Source organism: Eubalaena glacialis, chromosome 1 (assembly GCF_028564815.1).
Source record: "Eubalaena glacialis isolate mEubGla1 chromosome 1, mEubGla1.1.hap2.+ XY, whole genome shotgun sequence".
NCBI classification, from domain to species: domain Eukaryota; kingdom Metazoa; phylum Chordata; class Mammalia; order Artiodactyla; family Balaenidae; genus Eubalaena; species Eubalaena glacialis.
Window position 1 is genome coordinate 179,911,925 of NC_083716.1, and position 22,460 is coordinate 179,934,384.

General features: G+C 39.0%; 1 protein-coding gene across 4 annotated transcripts in view; it reads left to right on the forward strand.

Moving 5' to 3' along the window:
• PDK1 (pyruvate dehydrogenase kinase 1) overlaps nt 1-22,460 on the forward strand; it is a 44,890-nt gene that overhangs the window by 16,322 nt on the left and 6,108 nt on the right. For all 4 annotated transcript variants that reach the window (XM_061184947.1, XM_061184957.1, XM_061184968.1 and 1 more), the window contains one exon: nt 20,305-20,415. In XM_061184947.1, coding sequence (XP_061040930.1) covers nt 20,305-20,415 — 111 coding nt within the window. The remainder of the gene's footprint in view (nt 1-20,304; nt 20,416-22,460) is intronic.

The following is a 22,460-nucleotide window of genomic DNA, read 5'->3' on the forward strand; positions in this document are numbered from 1 at the left end:
ATTGTTCTTTTATTTTAGGCAGAAGGATTCCCTTTAGTATTTCTTGATAGGGGAGGTCTACCAATGATGAACTCAGTTTTTGCTTATCTGAGAATGTCTCAATTTCTCCTTCATTTTTGAAGGATAATTTTACTGGCTATGGAATTCTTGGTTGATAGTCTTTTTCTTTCCGTATTCATTTCTTTGAATATGTTAATCCTACTGCCTTTTGGCCTTCATGGTTTCTGATGAGAAACCAGCTGTTAATCTTATTAGAATCCTTTGTGTGTGATGAGTCTCTTTTCTTGCTGCTTTTAAGACTCTTTCTTCTTGGCTTTTGACAGTTTGATTGTAATCTGTCCAGGTATGGATCGCTTTGAGTTTATTATACTTGGAATTTGAAGAGCTTCATCTTTTTCATCAAAATTAGGAAGTTTCAGCTTTATTTCTTCAAATATTCTTTTGTCCCTTTCTCTCTTTCTTCCTGGAGTTCCCAATATGTGCATGTCAGTACACTTGATGGAGTCCCACAGGTGTTTTTGATGCTTTGTTCTTTTTTTTCCTTTTTTTTTCTGTTTCTCAGATGGGATGATTTCAGTTGACCTGTCATCACTATTGATTATTCCTTCTTACAAGTGTTTAAGTCTGCTGTTGAGCCCTCCTAGTGATTTTTTTTTTGTTTTGGTTATTATACTTCTCAACTCCAGAATTTCTATTTAGTTCTCTTACATAATTTCTATATTTTTTTTATTGCTATTCTTTATTTGGTGAGACATCATCCTCATACTTTACTTCTTTAGAAATAATTTCCTTTAGTTCTGTGAACATATTTAAAATAGCTGATTTGAAGTCTTTGTTTAGTAAATTTGAGTTTCCTCAAGTAGAGTCTCTATTGATTCCTTTTTTACCCTTGTGTATAGAACACACTTTCTTCCTTCTTTGTATATCTTATAATTTCTGTTGAAAATTAGACATTTAAAATAATATGGAGACCTTCAAGATGGCAGAGGAGTTAACACGAGCTCACCTTCCTTCCCACAAATACATCAGAAATACATCTACATGTGGAACAACTCCTACAGAACACCTACTGAACGCTGGCAGAAGACCTCAGACTTCCCAAAAGGCAAGAAACTCCCCACATACCTGGGTAGGTCAAAAGAAAAAAGAAAAAACAGACAAAAGAATAGGGACAGGACCTGCACCTTGGGGAGGGAGCTGTGAAGGAGGAAAAGCTTCCACACACTAGGAAGCCCCTTCAATGGTGGAGATGGGGGATGGCAGGCGGGGGGAGCTTCAAAGCCACGGAGGAGAGCGCAGCAATAGGGGTGCAGAGGGCAAAGCAGAGAGATTCCCGCACAGAGGTTTGGTGTCGACCAGCACTCACCAGCCTGAGGGGCTTGTCTGCTCACCTGCCGGGGTGACTGGGGGCTGGGAGCTGAGGCTCAGGCTTCGGAGGTGAGACCCCAGGGAGAGGATGGGGGTTGGCTGCGTGAACACAGCCTGAAGGGGGTTAGTGTGCCACAGCTAGCCGGGAGGGAGTCCGGGAAAAAGTCTGGAACTGCCTAAGAGGCAAGAGACCATTGTTTCGGGGTGTGTGAGGAGAGGGGATTCAGAGCACTGCCTAAACGAGCTCCAGAGATGGGTGCGAGCCGCAGCTACCAGCGCGGACACCAGAGATGGGCATGAGACGCTAAGGCTGCTGCTGCAGCCACCAAGAAGCCTGTGTGCAAGCACAGGTCACTATCTACACCTCCCTTCCCAGGAGCCTGTGCAGCCCACCACTGCCAGGGTCCCGTGATCCAGGGACAACTTCCCCGGGAGAACATACGGCGCACCTCAGGCTGTTGCAATGTCATGCTGGCCTCTGCCACTGCAGGCTCGCCCTGCATTTCATACCCCTCTCTCCCCACCGGCCTGAGTGAGCCAGAGCCCCCTAATCAGCTGCTACTTTAACCCTGTCCTGTCTGAGCAAAGAACAGACACCCTCAGGTGACCTACATGCAGAGGCAGGGCCAAATCCAAAGCTGAACCCCAGGAGTTGTGCAAACAAAGAAGAGAAAGGGAGCAGAATAAAGAAAAAAGAATGAAAAGAATTGAGGACGCTCTCAGAGACCTCTGGGACAACATTAAATGCACCAATATTCGAATTATAGGGGTTGCAGAAGAAGAAGAGAAAAAGAAACGGACTGAGAAAATATTTGAAGAGATTATAGTTGAAAACTTTTCTAATATGGGAAAGGAAATAGTCAAGTCCAGGAAGTGCAGAGTCTCATACAGGATAAATCCAAGAAGAAACATGCCAAGACACATATCAAACTATCAAAAATTAAATACAAAGAAAATATATTAAAAGCAGCAAGGGAAAAGCAACAAATAACATACAAGGGAATCCCCATAAGGTTAACAGCTGATCTTTCAGCAGAAACTCTGCAAGCCAGAAGGGAATGGCAGGACATATTTAAAGTGATGAAAGGGAAAAACCAACAACCAAGATTATTCTACCCTGCAAGGATCTCATTGAGATTTGATGGAGAAATTAAAACCTTTACAGACAAGCTAAAGCTAAGAGAATTCAGCACCACCAAACCAGCTTTACAACAAATGCTAAAGGAACTTCTCTAGGCAGGAAACACAAGAGAAGGAAAAGACCTACAAAAACAAACACAAAACAATTAAGAAAATGGTAATAGGAACATACATATCAATAATTACCTTAAATGTAAATGGATTAAATGCTTCAACCAAAAAACATAGACTGGCTGAATGGATACAAAAACAAGACCCGTATATATGCTGTCTACAAGAGACCCACTTCAGACCTAGGGACACAGACAGACTGAAAGTGAGGGCATGGAAAAGATATTCCATGCAAATGGAAATCACAGGAAAGCTGGAGTAGCAATTTTCATATCAGACAAAATAGATTTTAAAATAAAGACTATTACAAGAGACAAAGAAGGACACTACATAATGATCAGGGGATCAATCCATGAAGAAGATATAACAACTGTAAACATTTATGCACCCAACATAGGAGCACCTCAATACATAAGGCAAATGGTAATGGCCATAAAAGGGGAAATCAACATTAACACAATCATAGTAGGGGACTTTTAACACCCCACTTTCACCAATGGACAGATCATCCAAAATGAAAATAAATAAGGAAACACAAGCTTTAAATGATACATTAAACAAGGTGGACTTAATTGATATTTATACAACATTCCATCCAAAAACAACAGAATACACTTTCTTCTCAAGTGCTCATGGAACATTCTCCAGGATAGACCATATCTTGGGTCACAAATCAAGCCTTGGTCAATTTAAGAAAATTGAAATCATATCAAGTATCTTTTCCGACCACAACGCTATGAGACTAGATATCAATTACAGGAAAAAAATCTGTAAAAAATACGAACACATGGAGGCTAAACAATACACTGCTAAATAACCAAGATATCGCTGAAGAAATCAAAGAGGAAATCAAAAAATACCTAGAAACAAATGACAATGAAAACATGATGACCCAAAACCTATGGGATGCAGCAAAAGCAGTCTAACAGGGAAGTTTATAGCAATACAATCCTACCTCAAGAAACAAGAAACATCTCAAATAAACAACCTAACCTTAACACCTAAAGCAATTAGAGAAAGAAGAACAAAAAACCCCCAAAGTTAGCAGAAGGAAAGAAATCATAAAGATCAGATCAGAAATAAATGAAAAAGAAGTGAAGCAAACAATAGCAAAGATCAATAAAACTTAAAGCTGGTTCTTTGAGAAGATAAACAAAATTGATAAACCATTAGCCAGAGTCATCAAGAAAAAAAGGGAGAAGACTCTAATAGAATTAGAAATGAAAAAGGAGAAGTAACAACTGACACTGCAGAAATACAAAGGGTCATGAGAGATTACTACAAGCAACTATATGCCAATAAAATGGACAACCTGGAAGAAATGGACACATTCTTAGAAAAGTACAACCTTCCAAGACTGAACCAGGAAGAAACAGAAAATATAAACGGACCAATCACAAGCACTGAAACTGAGACTGTGATTAAAAATCTTCCAGCAAACAAAAGCTGAGGACCAGATGGCTTCACGGGTGAATTCTACCAAACATTTAGAGAAGAGCTAACACCTATCCTTCTCAACTCTTCCAAAATGTAGCAGAGGGAGGAACACTCCCAAACTCATTGTACGAGGCCACCATCACCCTGATAGCAAAACCAGACAAAGATGCCACAAAGAAAGAAAACTACAAGCCAATATCACTGATGAACATAGATGCAAAAATCCTCAACAAAATACTAGCAAACAAAATCCAGCAGCACATTAAAAGGATCATACACCATGATCAAGTGGGGTTTATCCCAGGAATGCAAGGATTCTTCAATATATGCAAATCAATCAACGTGATACACCATATTAACAAACTGAAAGATAAAAACCATATGATCATCTCAATAGATGCAGAAAAAGCTTTCGACAAAATTCAACACCCATTTATCATAAAAACCCTCCGGAAAGTAGGCATAGAGGGAACTTACCTCAACATAATAAAGGCTATGTATGACAAACCCACAGCGAACATCGTTCTCAGTGGTGAAAAACTGAAACCATTTCCTCTAAGGTCAGGAACAAGACAAGGTTGTCCACTCTCACCACTGTTATTTTACAAAGTTTTGGAAGTTTTAGCCACAGTAATAGAGAAGGAAAAAAAAAGGAATGGAATCCAAATTGGAAAAGAAGAAGAAAAGCTGTCACTGTTTGCAGATGACATGATACTATACATGGAGAATCCTAAAGATGCTACCAGAAAACTACTAGAGCTAATCAATGAATTTGGTAAAGTAGCAGGATACAAGATTAATGCACAGAAATCTCTTGCATTCCTATACACTAATGATGAAAAATCTGAAAGAGAAATTAAGGAAATACTCCCATTTAGCACTGCAACAAAAAGAATAAAATACCTAGGAATAAACCTACCTAAGGAGACAAAAGACCTGTATGCAGAAAACTATAAGACACTGATGAAAAAAATTAAAGATGATACAAACAGGTGGAGAGATATACCATATTCTTGGATTGGAAGAATCAACATTGTGAAAATGACTATACTACCCAAAGCAATCTACAGATTCAATGCAATCCCTATCAACTACCAATGGCATTTTTCGTAGAACTAGAACAAAAAACTTCACAATTTGTATGGAAACACAAATGACCCCGAATAGCCAAAGCAATCTTGAGAACGAAAAATGGAGCTGGAGGAATCAGGCTCCTGGACTTCAAACTCTACTACAAAGCTACAGTAATCAAGACAGTATGGTACTGGCACAAAAGCAGAAATATAGATCAATGGAACAAGATAGAAAGCCCAGAGATAAACCCACACACATATGGTCACCTTATCTTTGATAAAGGAGGCAAGAATATACAATGGAGAAAAGACAGCCTCTTCAATAAGTGGTGCTGGGAAAACTGGACAGCTACAAGTAAAAGAATGAAATTAGAACACTCCCTAACACCATACACAAAAATAAATTCAAAATGGATTAAAGACCTAAATGTAAGGCCAAACACTATAAAACTCTTAGAGGAGAACATAGGCAGAACACTCTATGACATAAATTACAGCAAGATCCTTTTTGACCCCTTTTTATTTGGAAATGAAAACAAAAATAAAAAAATGGGACCTAATGAAACTTAAAATTGCCTTTGCACAGCAAAGGAAACCATGAACAAGATGAAAAGACAACCCTCAGAATGGGAGAAAATATTTACAAATGAAGCAACTGACAAAGGATTAATCTCCAAAATTTACAAGCAGCTCATGCAGCTCAATATCAAAAAAACAACCCAATCCAAAAATGGGCAGAAGACCCAAACAGACATTTCTCCAAAGAAGATATACAGATTGCCAACAAACACGTGAAAGGATGCTCAGCATCACTAATCATTAGAGAAATACAAATCAAAACTACAGTGAAGTATCACCTTACACTGGTCAGAATGGCCATCATCAAAAAATCTACAAACAATAAATGCTGGAGAGGGTGTGGAGAAAAGGGAACCCTCTTGCACTGTTGGTGGGAATATAAATTGATACAGCCACTATGGACAACAGTATGGAGGTTTCTTTAAAAACTAAAAATAGAACTACCATACGACCCAGCAATCCCACTACTGGGCATATACCCTGAGAAAACCATAATTCAAAAAGAGTCATGTACCACAATGTTCATTGCAGCTCTATTTACAATAGCCAGGACATGGAAGCAACCTAAGTGTCCATCGACAGATGAATGGATAAAGAAGATGTGGCACATATATACAGTGGAATATTAGCCATAAAAAGAAACGAAATTGAGTTATTTGTAGTGAGGTGGATGGACCTAGAGTCTGTCATATAGAGTGAAGTAAGTCAGAAAGAGAGAAACAAATACCATATGCTAACACATATATATGGAATCTAAAAAAAAAAAAAAAGGTACTGAAGAACCTAGGGGCAGGACAGGAATAAAGACTCAGACGTAGAGAATGGACTTGAGGACACTGGGAGGGGGAAGGGTAAGCTGAGATGAAGTGAGAGAGTGGCATGAACATATATACACTACCAAATGTAAAATAGATAGCTAGTGGGAAGCAGCCACATAGCACAGGGAGATCAGCTCAGTGCTTTGTGTTCACCTAGAGGGGTGGGATAGGGAGGGTGGGAGGGAGACACAAGAGGGAGGAGATACGGGGATATATGTATATGTATAGCTGATTCAGTTATACAGCAGAAACTAACACAACAGTGTAAAGCAATTATACTCCAATAAAGATGTTTAAAAAAAAATACCATAACCAAAAAAAATGAGTCATGTTGATAGTAGGAACCCCTGATGGGATGTGATGGGAAGAGCACTTTACCTTTGTGGTCTTCCTTCCCCAAACCCTTTACGCCAGTCAAGCCATGAGCAAAACATCAAACAGATCCCAGCTGAGAGACGGTCTATGAAATACTCTCCAGAACTCCTCAAAACTCTGAAAGGTTATCAGAAACAAGGAAAGTCTGAGAAACTATCACAGCCAAGAGAAGCCTAAGGAGACATTTACCTGACAATCGTAATGGGGTGTCCTGTTATGGAAAAAAGGCATAATGTGAACAAAATGTGGACTTTAGTTAATAATCACGTATCACTATTGGTTCATTAATTGTAACACGTGTACCATATTAGTGTAAGATATTAATAAAGAAAACTGGGTGTGGTATAAAAAATATATATATATGATGCAACAACTCTGAAGATCAGTTACTTTCCAGGTCCCTAAAGTTGTTGGTGGTAGTTGTTTGTTTGGTGGCTTTTCATTATGAAACTAATTCTGTAATGTCTATATTCTTTGTTGTGCTTGCTTTGTGCTTAGTGGTCAACTAATGATTGGACTGAGGTTTCTTTAAATGCCTTCTCCCAGTCTTTGTTAGGAGACTCTGTGTGCATATTGGGGCACACCTTCAATGTTTAGCCAGGCAGTTGACAACTCTGAATTAACCTGCAGGTTCTGCTTGTACAGAGCCTCAAGGTCAGAGGTGAAAGATTAGGACCCTCTTAGGTTCTTCCTGAACATAGCCCTGGGCATGAGCATGACCTTCTAGATTTCAGGATATCCTTGAGCTTTTCTAAGCCCCTATGGACATCTCATTCCTTAGCTTTTCCTACTAAGTTTTTTGGGTAGCCTATTATTTGCCTTAACTGTTGTAGGCTGCCTCAGGCAGCTGTCAAATTAATTAGTTACCTCTAATTGTTTTTGACAAGTGTTTCTGAGGATGGGGAGTACGTGCGTGGAAGACTTTTTTGCACTGGGGAGCTCAGAATCAGGTGAGAGAAAGAGTCTTCCCAGTGGCTGCCAGGCAACTCTGGTTGCAAGTTGTTGATGGGTGGGGGAATGGGAGATGGGAATAAGCCAAGTTAAAATACCACAAAGCTCATTGTTGTTTTTCTTGAGTCAATACTCCCCAGATTGCTACAAGCCTTTGGTTAATTTCCAGAGTCCTGACAATTTTTGCCTTTTTGCTTTGGTGCTTTGATGGAGGACTTTTTGGAGCTCCTTTCTCCACTGTTTCTGCTGACGTCACTCCTGCTATTCCTTTTGAGAAGACTTATGCTCATTCCAATTCCTGTTCCTTTGTATGTGACCAGTTATAAGTGACAGGTTTTGTTGTTTTCTTTGTTTAATTGAAGTTTTTAAGATCTTCAGCTCTGTTCTGAAATTTCATAATGATGTGACTTGATGTGAGCCTTTTTGTACCCATTGAGCTGGGTCCTTTAGAATTTCCACTGTTCCTTTGAAATACTTTCTTCTTTACTGTTTCTCTTTCTGAATAGTCATATTTCAAAGATGTTGGGCTTCGTGAAATGGCCCTCTGATTTTTATCTTTTTTTCTTGTTTTTTATATCTTGAACTTTTCATTCTACTTTGAGATTTCTTTGACTTTGAATTCCCAACTCCTCTATTGAATTTTTATTTCTATTATAAATTTCCCAGGAACTTATTTTTTATTATTCCTTTTTTTTTTATAGTATTCTGTTCTGGTTTCATCCTTTTTTAAAATCACTCTGAGGATAGTGATATTAGTTATTTTTTTAAAAATTAAAATGCTTCAGCTCTCTGTACTGTTTCCTCTGAATTCCTTTTTTCTGTTTATCCCTCTTGGCTATTCATATAAAAGAATGAGGCACAAATAAATATATGGGAATGTTCTCTGCTGAAAAAGTAATGTGAGTGTGTCACTTTTTTCCAGTCCAGATGCTAATGTGTGCCTATTTTTTGGTTAGTTATGTGTCAGCTACTTGCTTATTGAGGTCTGTTTGATTCAAAATAAGTCCCATATGTCTTCTGCTTTGGGGCATCAGTTGTGCTGCAGCATGGTCTTTCTCGTCCCTTTTTCTGCTTGTGTTTCCTGTGCTTTAGCATGCTGGTCTGCAGCTGCTTTCCATCACTTGTGGTCATCCATCACTGTATGGATCCAGGTTCACTGAGCTCTTCAGCACTCATCAGTGACTTGTTCTGTGCTGGGGGACAGGCTTTGCTTAGGGACTCTGTCTGTCTGGTATAAAGAAAGGTTCATAATAACCCAGCAATTCCACTCCTGGGTATATACCCCAAAAGCTTGAAAACAGGTATTTAAGCAAAAACTTATACATGAGTGTTCATAGAAACATTATTCACAGTAGCCAAAATCTAGAAACAACCCAGATGTTCATTGGCTGACGAATAGATCAACAGAAATGTGGTACATCCATACAATGGAATATTATTTGGCCATAAAGGGAATGAGGTATTGGCTCATGCTACAACATGGATGCTACAACATTGAAAACAATATGCTAAGTGAAAGAAACTAATCACAAAAGGCCACCCATTATGATTTAATGTGTATGAAAAGTCCAGAATAGACAAATATATAGGGACAAGAGATACATTAGTGGTTGCTTAGGAGTGTAATCAGTAAAGAGCCCGTGGTTTCTTGAAAATACTCTAAAATTGACTGTGGTGGTGGTTGTACATACCTGTGAATGGAGGCATACCTTGTCTTATGGCGCTTCACTCTATTGTACTTTGCAGCATTATTGTAAAAAACTGAAGGTTTGTGGCAACCCTGCGTTGAGCAAGTCTGTTGGCATCATTTTACGAACAGCATTTGCTCACTTCATTTCTCTATGTCACATTTTGGTAATTCTTGCAATATTTCAAACTTTTTCATTATCATATTTATTGTAGTGATCAGTGATCTTTGATATTCTAATTGTTTTTTGTTTTATATTTTTAAATTAATGTTTATGTACATTTTTTTAGACATAATGCTGTTGCACACTTAATAGACTACTGGATAAGTGTAAACATAATTTTATAGGCACTGGGAAACCAGAAAACTCAAGTGACTCGTTTTATTGTGATATTTGCTTTATTATGGTATCTGGACATGAACTCACAATATCTCACAGGTATGCCTGTATGTTAAAAACCATTGAGTCGTATACTTTAAATGGGTGAATAGTATGGTATGTGAATTATATTTCCATAAAGCTGTTTAAAGAAAGGCTTATAAGGGTTTTGAACAGACTGTTCCAGAAGCTTCTGTACAAGCCCTTAGCTATATCAGGCTCCCCTCACATCCAGGTCACATGACTGCATCTGCTCTTGTTAGCGCTTTCCATGTTAAATGCTTGCTTTAATTTTCTTCAGTAGAGCTTTCATCCCCATCACTTACTCTAGACTTTTCAGGATCAAGGCCTGGGTTTTTTTTCCCCCCATTCTTTTAGCTTGTTGAAATTATTGACATTTTTTTACTTTTTATCCCTCTGCTAAAAATCCTGTGAAAGAATTGGTTTTTTATGACTTACAAGTCTAGGTACTGTTTCAGATTTGGTGTTTGGTCTATATTCAGTAAATAACGTAAGTGTTAAAGCCACATGTCTTATAAATTAAAACTTAAATGTCTTGGTCCATTCACTGTTGGCAGTTTTACAAACCGGACCTTAAAAAGCTGTTGAATAAGAAACTTCAGGAGCTATGGGTGAATTCAGGATTAGTAAATTTCCTGCCTTCAGAACTGTCATCAAATTAGTAGTGGTTCATTTCCTGTGGACCTGAAAATCCACATATATTAGCCCAGGGAGCCTACTGTTATGGGAAACAGGACGTTAGGGATGACAGGTCTCAGATGACGTTGAGAGGTGGTGATTTCATGCACTGAGGAGAAAATTTTCAAACTAATTGGCAAACTTCTCTTCCTCTGTCTTCCTGTTGACATTACTCCACACTGCCCTTCTCTTTCACAATCTCTTTCCTTTTCCTTGGCGTAGGCTTATGTTTCTATGATTCTTGATTTTTTTCTTCAAATAATCTTTAGAGTTTTTCAATTTTCACATCTCTTTCACAATATATTTGTCATCAGAGTGCCATACTTCTTGTCTTTTTTTTTTTTAAACATCTTCATTGGAGTATAATTGCTTTACAATAGTGTGTTAGTTTCTACTTTATAACAAAGTGAATCAGTTATACATATACATATGTTCCCATATCTCTTCCCTCTTGCATCTCCCTCCCTCCCACCCTCCCTATCCCACCCCTCTAGGTGGTCACAAAGCACCGAGCTGATCTCCCTGTGCTACGCGGCTGCTTCCCACTAGCTATCTATTTTACATTTGGTAGTGTATATATGTCCATGCCACTCTTTCACCCTGTCACATCTCACACCTCCCCCTCCCCATATCCTCAAGTCCATTCTCTAGTAGGTCTGTGTCTTTATTCCCGTCTTGCCACTAGGTTCTTCATGACCTTTTTTTTTTTTTCCTTAGATTCCATATGTATGTGTTAGCATACGGTATTTGTTTTGCTCTTTCTGACTTACTTCACTCTGTATGACAGACTCTAACTCCATCCACCTCATTACAAATACCTCCATTTCATTTCTTTTTATGGCTGAGTAATATTCCATTGTATATATGTGCCACATCTTCTTTATCCATTCATCCGATGATGGACACTTAGGTTGCTTCCATGTCCTGGCTATTGTGAATACAGCTGCAATGAACATTTTGATACATGACTCTTTTTGAATTATGGTTTTCTCAGGGTATATGGCCAGTAGTGGGATTGCTGGGTCGTATGGTAGTTCTATTTTTAGTTTTTTAAGGAACCTCCATACTGTTCTCCATAGTGGCTGTATCAATTTATATTCCCACCAACAGTGCAAGAGTGTTCCCTTTTCTCCACACCCTCTCCAGCATTTATTGTTTCTAGATTTTTTGATGATAGCCATTCTGACCGGTGTGAGATGATATCTCATTGTAGTTTTGATTTGCATTTCTCTAATGATTAACGATGTTGAGCATTCTTTCATGTGTCTGTTGGCAATCTGTGTATCTTCTTTGGAGAAATTTCTGTTTAGGTCTTCTGCCCATTTTTGGATTGGGTTGTTTGTTTTTTTGTTATTGAGCTGCATGAGCTGCTTGTAAATCTTGGAGATTAATCCTTTGTCAGTTGCTTCATTTGCAAATATTTTCTCCCATTCTGAGGGTTGCTTTTGGTCTTGTTTATGGTTTCCTTTGCTGTGCAAAAGCTTTTAAGTTTCATTAGGTCCCATTTGTTTATTTGTGTTTTTATTTCCATTTCTCTAGGAGGTGGGTCAAAAAGGATCTTGCTGTGATTTATGTCATAGACTGTTCTGCCTATGTTTTCCTCTAAGCGTTTGATAGTGTCTGGCCTTACACTTAGGTCTTTAATCCATTTTGAGTTTATTTTTGTGTATGGTGTCAGGGAGTGTTCTAATTTCATACTTTTACATGTACCTGTCCAATTTTCCCAGCACCACTTATTGAAGAGGCTGTCTTTTCTCAGCTGTATATGCTTGCCTCCTTTATCAAAGATAAGGTGACCATATGTGCGTGGGTTTATCTCTGGGCTTTCTATCCTGTTCCATTGATCTATATTTCTGTTTTTGTGCCAGTACCAAACTGTCTTGATTACTGTAGCTTTGTAATATAGCCTGAAGTCAGGGAGCCTGATTCCTCCAGCTCTGTTTTTCGTTCTCAAGATTGCTTTGGCTATTCGGGGTCTTTTGTGTTTCCATACAAATTGTGAAATTCTTTGTTCTAGTTCTGTGAAAAATGCCAGTGGTAGTTTGATAGGGATTGCATTGAATCTGTAGATTGCTTTGGGTAGTAGAGTCATTTTCACAATGTTGATTCTTCCAATCCAAGAACATGGTATATCTCTCCATCTATTTGTATCATCTTTAATTTCTTTCATCAGTGTTCTATAATTTTCTGCATACAGGTCTTTTGTCTCCTTAGGTAGGTTTATTCCTAGATATTTTATTCTTTTTGTTGCAATGGTAAACGGGAGTGTTTTCTTAATTTCACTTTCAGATTTTTCATCATTAGTATATAGGAATGCAAGAGATTTCTGTGCATTAATTTTGTATCCTGCTACTTTACCAAATTCATTGATTAGCTCTAGTAGTTTTCTGGTAGCATCTTTAGGATTCTCTATGTATAGTATCATGTAATCTGCAAACAGTGACAGCTTTACTTCTTCTTTTCCGATTTGGATTCCTTTTATTTCTTTTTCTTCTCTGATTGCTGTGGCTAACACTTCCAAAACTATGTTGAATAATAGTGGTGAGATTGGGCAACCTTGTCTTGTTCCTGATCTTAGTGGAAATGGTTTCAGTTTTTCACCATTGAGGATGATGTTGGCTGTGGGTTTTTCATATGTGGCCTTTATTATGTTCAGGAAAGTTCCCTCTATGCCTACTTTCTGGAGGGCTTTTATCATAAATGGGTGTTGAATTTTGTCAAAAGCTTTCTCTGCATCTATTGAGATGATCATATGGTTTTTCTCCTTCAATTTGTTAATATGGTGTATCACGTTGACTGATTAGCATATATTGAAGAATCCTTGCATTCCTGGAATAAACCCCACTTGATCATGGTGTATGATCCTTTTAATGTGCTGTTGGATTCTGTTTGCTAGTATTTTGTTGAGGATTTTTGCATCTATGTTCATCAGTGATATTGGCCTGTAGTTTTCTTTCTTTGTGACATCTTTGCCTGGTTTTGGTATCAGGGTGATGGTGGCCTCGTAGAATGAGTTGGGGAGTGTTGCTCCCTCTGCAATATTTTGGAAGAGTTTGAGAAGGATAGGTGTTAGCTCTTCTCTAAATGTTTGATAGAATTCGCCTGTGAAGCCATCTGGTCCTGGGCTTTTGTTTGTTGGAAGATTTTTAATCACAGTTTCAATTTCAGTGCTTGTGATTGGTCTGTTCATATTTTCTATTTCTTCCTGGTTCAGTCTCGGCAGGTTGTGCATTTCTAAGAATCTGTCCATTTCTTCCAGGTTGTCCATTTTATTGGCATAGAGTTGCTTGTAGTAATCTCTCATGATCGTTTGTATTTCTGCAGTGTCAGTGGTTACTTCTCCTTTTTCATTTCTAATTCTATTGATTTGAGTCTTCTCCCTTTTTCTCTTGATGAGTCTGGCTAATGGTTTGTCAATTTTATCTTCTCAAAGAACCAGCTTTTAGTTTTATTGATCTTTGGTATTGTTTCCTTCATTTCTTTTTCATTTATTTCTGATCTGATCTTTATGATTTCTTTCCTTCTGCCAGCTTTGGGTTTTTTTTGTTCTTCTTTCTCTAATTGCTTTAGGTGTAAGGTTAGGTTGTTTATTCGAGATGTTTCCTGTTTCTTGATGTAGGCTTGTATTACTATAAACTTCCCTCTTAGAACTGCTTTTGCTGCATCCCATAGGTTTTGGGTCGTCGTGTCTCCATGGTCATTTGTTTCTAGGTATTTTTTGATTTCCCCTTTGATTTCTTCAGTGATCACTTCGTTATTAAGTAGTGTATTGTGTAGCCTCCACGTGTTTGTATTTTTTACAGATCTTTTCCTGTAATTGATATCTAGTCTCATAGCGTTATGGTCGGAAAAGATACTTGATACGATTTCAATTTTTTTTAATTTACCAAGGCTTGATTTGTGACCCAAGATATGATCTATCCTGGAGAATGTTCCATGAGCACTTGAGAAAAATGTGTATTCTGTTGTTTTTGGGTGGAATGTCCTATAAATATCAATTAAGTCCATCTTGTTTAATGTATCATTTAAAGCTTGTGTTTCCTTATTTATTTTCATTTTGGATGATCTGTCCATTGGTGAAAGTGGGGTGTTAAAGTCCCCTACTATGATTGTGTTACTGTCGATTTCCCCTTTTATGGCTGTTAGTATTTGCCTTATGTATTGAGGTGCTCCTATGTTGGGTGCATAAATATTTACAATTGTTATACCTTCCTCTTGGATCGATCCCTTGATCATTATATAGTGTCCTTCTTTGTCTCTTGTAATACTCTTTATTTTAAAGTCTATTTTGTCTGATATGAGAATTGCTACTCCAGCTTTCTTTTGGTTTCCATTTGCATGGAATATCTTTTTCCATCCCCTCACTTTCAGTCTGTATGTGTCTCTAGGTCTGAAGTGGGTCTCTTGTAGACAGCATATATATGGGTCTTGTTTTTGTATCTGTGTCTTTTGGGGGGAGCATTTAATCCATTTACATTTAAGGTAATTATCCATATGTATGTTTCTATTCCCATTTTCTTAAATGTTTTGGGTTTGTTATTGTAGGTGTTTTCCTTCTCTTGTGTTTCTTGCCTAGAGAAGTTCCTTTAGCATTTGTTGTAAAGCTGGTTTGGTGGTGTTGAACTCTCTCAGCTTTTGCTTGTCTGTAAAGGTTTTAATTTCTCCATCAAATCTGAATGAGATCCTTGCTGGGTAGAGTAATCTTGGTTGTAGGTTTTTCTCTTTCATCACTTTAAATATGTCCTGCCACTCCCTTCTGGCTTGCAGAGTTTCTGCTGAAAGAGCAGCTGTTAACCTTATGGGGATTCCCTTGTGTGTTATTTGTTGTTTTTCCCTTGCTGCTTTTAATATGTTTTCTTTATATTTAATTTTTGATAGTTTGATTAATATGTGTCTTGGTGTGTTTCTCCTTGGATTTATCCTGTATGGGATTCTCTGTGCTTCCAGGACTTGATTAACTATTTCCTTTCCCATATTAGGGAAGTTTTCAACTATAATCTCTTCAAATATTTTCTCAGTCCCTTTCTTTTTCTCTTCTTCTTCTGGGACCCCTATAATTCGAATGTTGGTGCATTTAATGTTGTCCCAGAGGTCTCTGAGACTGTCCTCAGTTCTTTTCATTCTTTTTCTTTATTCTGCTCTGCGGTAGTTATTTCCACTATTTTACCTTGCAGGTCACTTATCCATTCTTCTGCCTCAGTTATTCTGCTATTGATCCCTTCTAGAGTATTTTTAATTTCATTTATTGTGTTTTTCATCACTGCTTGGTTCCTCTTTAGTTCTTCTACGTCCTTGTTAAATGTTTCTTGCATTTTGTCTATTCTATTTCCAAGATTTTGGATCATCCTTACTATCATTATTCTGAATTCTTTTTCAGGTAGACTGCCTATTTCCTCTTCATTTGTTAGGTCTGGTGTGTTTTGACCCTGCTCCTTCATCTGCTGTGTGTTTTTTTGTCTTCTCATTTTGCTTATCTTACTGTGTTTGGGGTCTCCTTTTCACAGGCTGCAGGTTCATAGTTCCATTGTTTTTGGTATCTGTCCCCAGTGGCTAAGGTTGGTTCAGTGGGTTGTGTAGGCTTCCTGGTGGAGGGCAGTAGTGCCTGTGTTCTGGTGGATGAGGCTGGATCTTGTCTTTCTGGTGGGCACGTCCACGTCTGATGGTGTGTTTTGGGGTGTCTGTGGCCTTATTATGATTTTAGGCAGCCTCTCTGCTAATGGATGGGGCTGTGTTCCTGTCTTGCTAGTTGTTTGGCATAGGGTGTCCAGCACTGTAGCTTGCTGGTCGTTGAGTGAAGCTGGGTCTTGATGTTGAGATGGAGATCTCTGAGAGATTTTCGCCATTTGGTATTACATGGAGCTGGGAGGTCTCTTGTGGACCAGTGTCCTGAAGCTGGCTCTCCCACCTCAGAGGCACAGCCCTGATGCCTGGCTGGAGCACCAAGAGCCTTTCATCCACATGGCTCAGAATAAAAGGGAGAAAAAATAGAAAGAAAGAAAGAAAGAGAATAAAATAAAATAAAATAAAATAAAGCTATTATAATAAAACATAAGAAAAAAATTAAGAATAAATTTATTAAGAAAAAAATTTTTTTAATTTTTAAAAATAGATTTATTAATTTTTTATAATAAAAAATAGGAAAAAAGTTATTAAGAAAAAAATTCATTAAGAAAAAAATTTTTAATTTTTTAAAATAAAAAATATGAAAAAACTTATTATGAAAAAAAATTTTTTTAATTTTTAAAAATAGAAAATAAGGAAAAAATTATTAAGAAAACCTTTATTAAGAAAAAAATTTTTTTAAGTTAAAAAAAAAACAAACAAAAACGGACGGACCGATCCCTATGAATAATGGTGAAAGCAAAGCTATACAGACAAAATCTCACCCAGAAGCTTACACATATACACTCACAAAAAAAGGAAAAGGGGAAAAATTAATATATCCTGCTCCCAAAGTCCACCTCCTGAATTTGGGATGATTCGTTGTCTATTCAGGTATTCAACAGATGCAGGCACATCAAGTTGTTTGTGGAGCTTTAATCCGCTGCTTCTGAGGCTGCTGGGAGAGATTTCCCTTTCTCTTCTTTGTTCGTACAGCTCCCGGGGTTCAGCTTTGGATTTGGACCCGCCTCTGCATGTAGGTCGCCTGAGGGCGTCTGTTCCCCGCCCAGACAGGACGGGGTTAAAGGAGCAGCTGATTCGGGGACTCTAGCTCAGTTAGGCCGGGGGGAGGGAGCGGTAAAGAGGAGGCGGGGCGAGCCTGCGGCGGCAGAAGCCGGCGTGACGTCGCAGCAGCCTGAGGCGCGCCGTGAGCTCTCCCAGGGAAGTTGTCCCCGGATCACGGAAACCTGGCCGTGGCGGGCTGCACTGGCTCCCGGGAGGGGCGGTGTGGAGAGTGACCTGTGCTCGCACACAGGCTTTTTGGTGGCGGCAGCAGCAGCCTTAGCGTCTCATGCCCGTCTCTGGGGTCCGCGCTGATAGCCGCGGCTCGCGCCCGTCTCTGGAGCTCGTTTAGGCGGCGCTCTTAATCCCCTCTCCTCGCGCACCAGGAAACAAAGAGGCAAGAAAAAGTCTCTTGCCTCTTCGGCAGCTGCAGACTTTTTCCTGGACTCCCTCCCGGCTAGCTGTGGTGCGCTAACCCCTTCAGGCTGTGTTCACGCCGCCAATGCCAGTCCCCTCTTCCTGGGATCCGACCGAAGCCCGAGCCTCAGCTCCCAGCCCCCGCCCGCCCCGGCGGGTGAGCAGACAAGCCTCTCAGGCTGGTGAGTGCTACTCGGCACCGATCCTCCGTGCGGGAATCTCTCCGCTTTGCCCTCCGCACCCCTGTGGCTGCGCTCTCCTCCGTGGCTCTGAAGCTTCCCCCCTCTGCCACCCGCAGTCTCTGCCCGCGAAGGGGCTTCCTAGTGTGTGGAAACCTTTCCTCCTTCACAGCTCCCTGCCACTGGTGCAGGTCCTGTCCCTATTCTTTTGTCTCTGTTATTTCTTTTTTCTTGTGCCCTACCCAAGTACGTGGGGAATTTCTTGCCTTTTGGGAGGTCTGAGGTCTTCTGCCAGCATTCAGTGGGTGTTCTGTAGGAGCAGTTCCACGTGTAGATGTATTTCTAATGTATCTGTGGGAAGGAAGGTGATCTCCTCGTCTTACTCTTCCGCCATCTTGCCCAGACCCCCACTTCTTGTCTTAAATATATGCAGACCAAACGTATCTGTCTCTCCGTTATTCCCTCTGTCCCTTTTTCCCAAAGAACTCAGGTTCTGTTATAATACCTGTTACAATTCTCTTGGAAACTCTTTTGACCACTTTAAAAATGTACTGGTTCCAGTTTATTGCATTTTTGGCTGCAAAGCAAAAGCAGTTACCTTTATCAATTTTTAACTATATTTCCATAGCTTAGATTACCCCTTCACCTCCAATGAGATGACACTTCTCAGAGTCACCCCTGGCCTTTCTGTTCCACTCTCTGCTTTTATCATACTAACCTATGGCTAGAAATCACTTCTTGTTTCATACCTGCTGGATTGCTGTAGTGTTTCTGACCAAAAGGTTAAGGAAAATCAGGAAATATTTATTGAAGTGTACCTTTTTATCTTAGTATCTAATGTGTTTACTTAATATTTATAGAACCACACTTCTGACTCATATTACCAGCAAATGTGCAGCAGAGCATTAAATTAAAGGATGAATAATTAACAAATTGATGGATCTCAGAAAATACCCATCGCCCTTCATTTATCTTACTAAAATAAATCTCTTCACAGGGCTTCAATTCATAGCCAAGAACAATTTCAAGCATAATGCTACATATACAAGTTCTTAATAAAGTTCTTATATATTTTTATACGGTAGTTATCTAATTATAGACATCAGAGGCCAGTCTTCAAATGATATTTCAAAGCAGATTTGTATTTTAAAAATTAAAACAGCTATGAATTTCCATTGTGAGAGTAATAGATGTGCACATAAAGATTTTTAGAGACTATATAAAAACTCAGCTATAAGCCATTCAAGTTGGCTTTTTAATACATATCATTCCATACAGTTTTTACTGTATATCTATATACATATGTTAAAAGCAGGTTTGTATATCACAACCATGTTAATATTATAGATAGTAGAATCAATTTAGATTTTGTGACAAGGGAAAATGGCTGAAGTAGATTAGAAGATAAGCTGTACAATAGCTAGGAAAACAAGTCCTTGTTAACTGAAGGAAAACAATGAAGACAATCTAAATAAATTACTAAATTCAAGCTACCATATGATTTGAGTTGGAAAATGACATAAGAACAATGTAAAGAACTATGTCCTTTATAACTCACCAGAAAGTTGTCTGGGAGACTATGCTGTGAAATTACTTGTAGATGAGACTCTAAAACACAATGAAATGGTTCTGTTTTTTTCCTCCCTGAAAATGGAAATTATACTTTTTTTTCCATAATAGAGGTAATTGTGGAAAAAAATTAAGAAACTAAAACCTCAAAAGAAGAAAATCACTCATAATTCCATTGACAATAGAATTATATTTTGTTAGACTTCATTATAATTTTTGCAGAATTAGAATGTCATAAATGCTTCTCCATTTTTTTTGCTACTTAACAATATTTTATGAGCCTCTCATGCCAGTACATACAGTTCTACCTAATATTTAGTGGCGAAATAGTATTCTGTTTTAGAATGTATGTTAGTTTACTTAAATAGCCCCCTATTTAGGTGGTAATCCAGTTTTAGCTGTTCTACACAGTGCTGTGATGGATATTCTCATACATACTTAGCATGCTTTTCGGATTATTTTCTCAGGATAAACATTGTTGGGTCAAAGGGTACATGCATGTTTCATCTGGTTGCCAAACTGCCAGAAAGGAATTACAAATTTATTGTTACATCCAAGATAAGCTAAGCCTATGCCCCATTGTGTGCTGTACTGCATCATTAGTGTGACTGCAATATTTACACAAAGCCACAGCATTGAAATTTGTATTACAGTGGAGTTCCTTATGTCTTAGAATTCTACATATTAGAGGGGTTAAGTCCAGCAGTGAGGGAAATGTTTACATTCGCAACTTGGATCGCGTGGTATTCATTTTGGAAAGCAGAGCTCTTCAGGCAGCAGTTAAATGGTGACACAGCATGTGTTGGTATTTTGCTGTTTCTGGGACTTGGTCACAGGCCGTGATCCTTTCTTACCTTAGATGAGTGACCGAGGAGGTGGTGTTCCTCTGAGGAAAATTGACCGACTCTTCAACTACATGTATTCAACTGCACCCCGGCCTCGTGTTGAGACGTCCCGAGCAGTGCCCTTGGTATGTGATCAAGAAATTGTGAAGCAGGTTTTTGTGACTTGTCATAAAATAAGTTACCACATAAATCAGTTAAGCGATAGTGTAGGTTTCACCACAAGGACAAAAGGAAGCTATTAAGGGGGGAAAAATCCCCACTTTCCTCTAAATTTATAGTTTTTAAAATGCTTTTTTTAAAAATGATAAGAGCATAGGACAAGGAGTATGGTTTTAGAGTTCTTGTTGCCAAGCTTAATAGTGCTGTGTCAGTAGTTTCCATGTGGTAAACCACATTTTGATATACTATCTCTAATGTGAAGCCTAAATTACCAGCTTTACTAGTACTTGGTTTAATCTTCAGTGTTTGTTTTTTTTTCCCCTCAAGTACTTGTAATTAGAAAGGTTACATGTTTGACTGAGAAGTATGACTAGAGCTCTGATCAGTTTAATTGCCAGCCTGAAAATGGCTCAGATGATAATTGCGTTGATGGGTTTTTTAATTGATCATAGTCACCTATTTTCAGGTTTTAATAAGGTTAGCTTTTGAATGGACTCATTCATGGTCCTCCAACACCCAGAAAAGTGCTTTGCCAAATCTCTTACCTGTATTTCTGGAAAAACTCTTGTTCTTCCAGGCTTTGAAGGTTCTCTGGCATATACACTGGAGTTATGCTGTAACGTGATTAAAAACAGTATAAGATGGGTCTATTTTAGGCTCTTTCCTAGGAAGTTACTAAAAGGACTTCGTTCTAATTGCACAGCACATTCTAGTTACACAGCACAGATTCTGTAGCTACAACTGTAATACAGTTCATGTCTTACCAGACTTTTAAAATGATTGCTCTAGGAATGTGCTTTTCAAGTTGAGATATGGGCAGGCATCCATGTGCCATGGGACAGAAAAGGTCAACCAGTATCTTCTTAGATTCTGATTTTACTCTAAGAAGTGGAGAAAAGGGATATGCTGCTTTTGTAGTGAACAAACATTGTAGAATATTTGTGGAGAGCAGCATAGTGTACTTGTCCAGACTCTGAATCTAAACTGTCTGGTCCATTCTCAGCTCTACTACATCCTAGCTGTGTAGCCTTGGGAATATTTTTGACTTTTCAATACCATAGTTTCCCCAGCTTTAAATTTCAAATTATGGACTTCCCTGGTGGTCCAATAGTTAAGACTCCGTGCTTCCACTGCAGGGGGTATGGGTTCGATCCCTGGTTGGGGAACTAAAATCCCACATGCAGCGTGGTGTGGCCAAAAAAAAAAAAAAATTGAATTATTATAAAGATTGAGTTAATATATCTAAAATGCTTTTTATAGTACCTGGCACATAGTAAATGCCATGTAAGTGTTTGTTTAGGATGCAAAATTTACTTGAATTTTTAAGAAAACAGGAGGCTTGATGTGGCGCAGGCTGCCCATACACCTACATAGCCTTACCGAGGGTAAGCCTATTGTTAAGCTTTTACAGAGCCTCCTTCCTGATGTCATGACCCCTTTGTAAGTGGACCCAGTAGGCAAGCACTGGCGCAGCCAGGGAAAGGCTGCTTGACCTCCACAGGAGTGGTCATCAGGTCATACCTGATTACTGAGAGCTTCTTCCACATGGATGCCTTCTGGTGGGCATCTACATGGATGGAATGTCTTCACACTGTAAGCCTGTTCAGAGAGGACTGTCCACATTTCCCTCTTCCGACCTTCTGTTAATCCAGTTTTGTTCTTTCCAAGTCTCTGAGCAGCCAGCCTGTTTGCCACTGCCCATGGTCCATGTAGGTGTTCCACTTTGAATTCCACCCACTGGTAGGATTTGCTTTCACTCCTGTCTTTCAGGCCCGGCCCTGAGGGAGGCTGTAGTGAAAGGGCAGTCCACTTTTGGCTGGTGTGGGACACTGTGTAGATCCAGCAGTGGACCAGGCCCATGCTGTTTTACTTTTCTGTTAACTATTATAGGGGAAGCCTGATGGGTCCACAGGTGTGGTAGGTTCAGGGAGAGGCAGTGATAAAGTAGATCAGGTACCATGGGTTCCTGAGCCACCTGCTCATGCAGTTTTCTTGGAGCCATTTCTAGAGC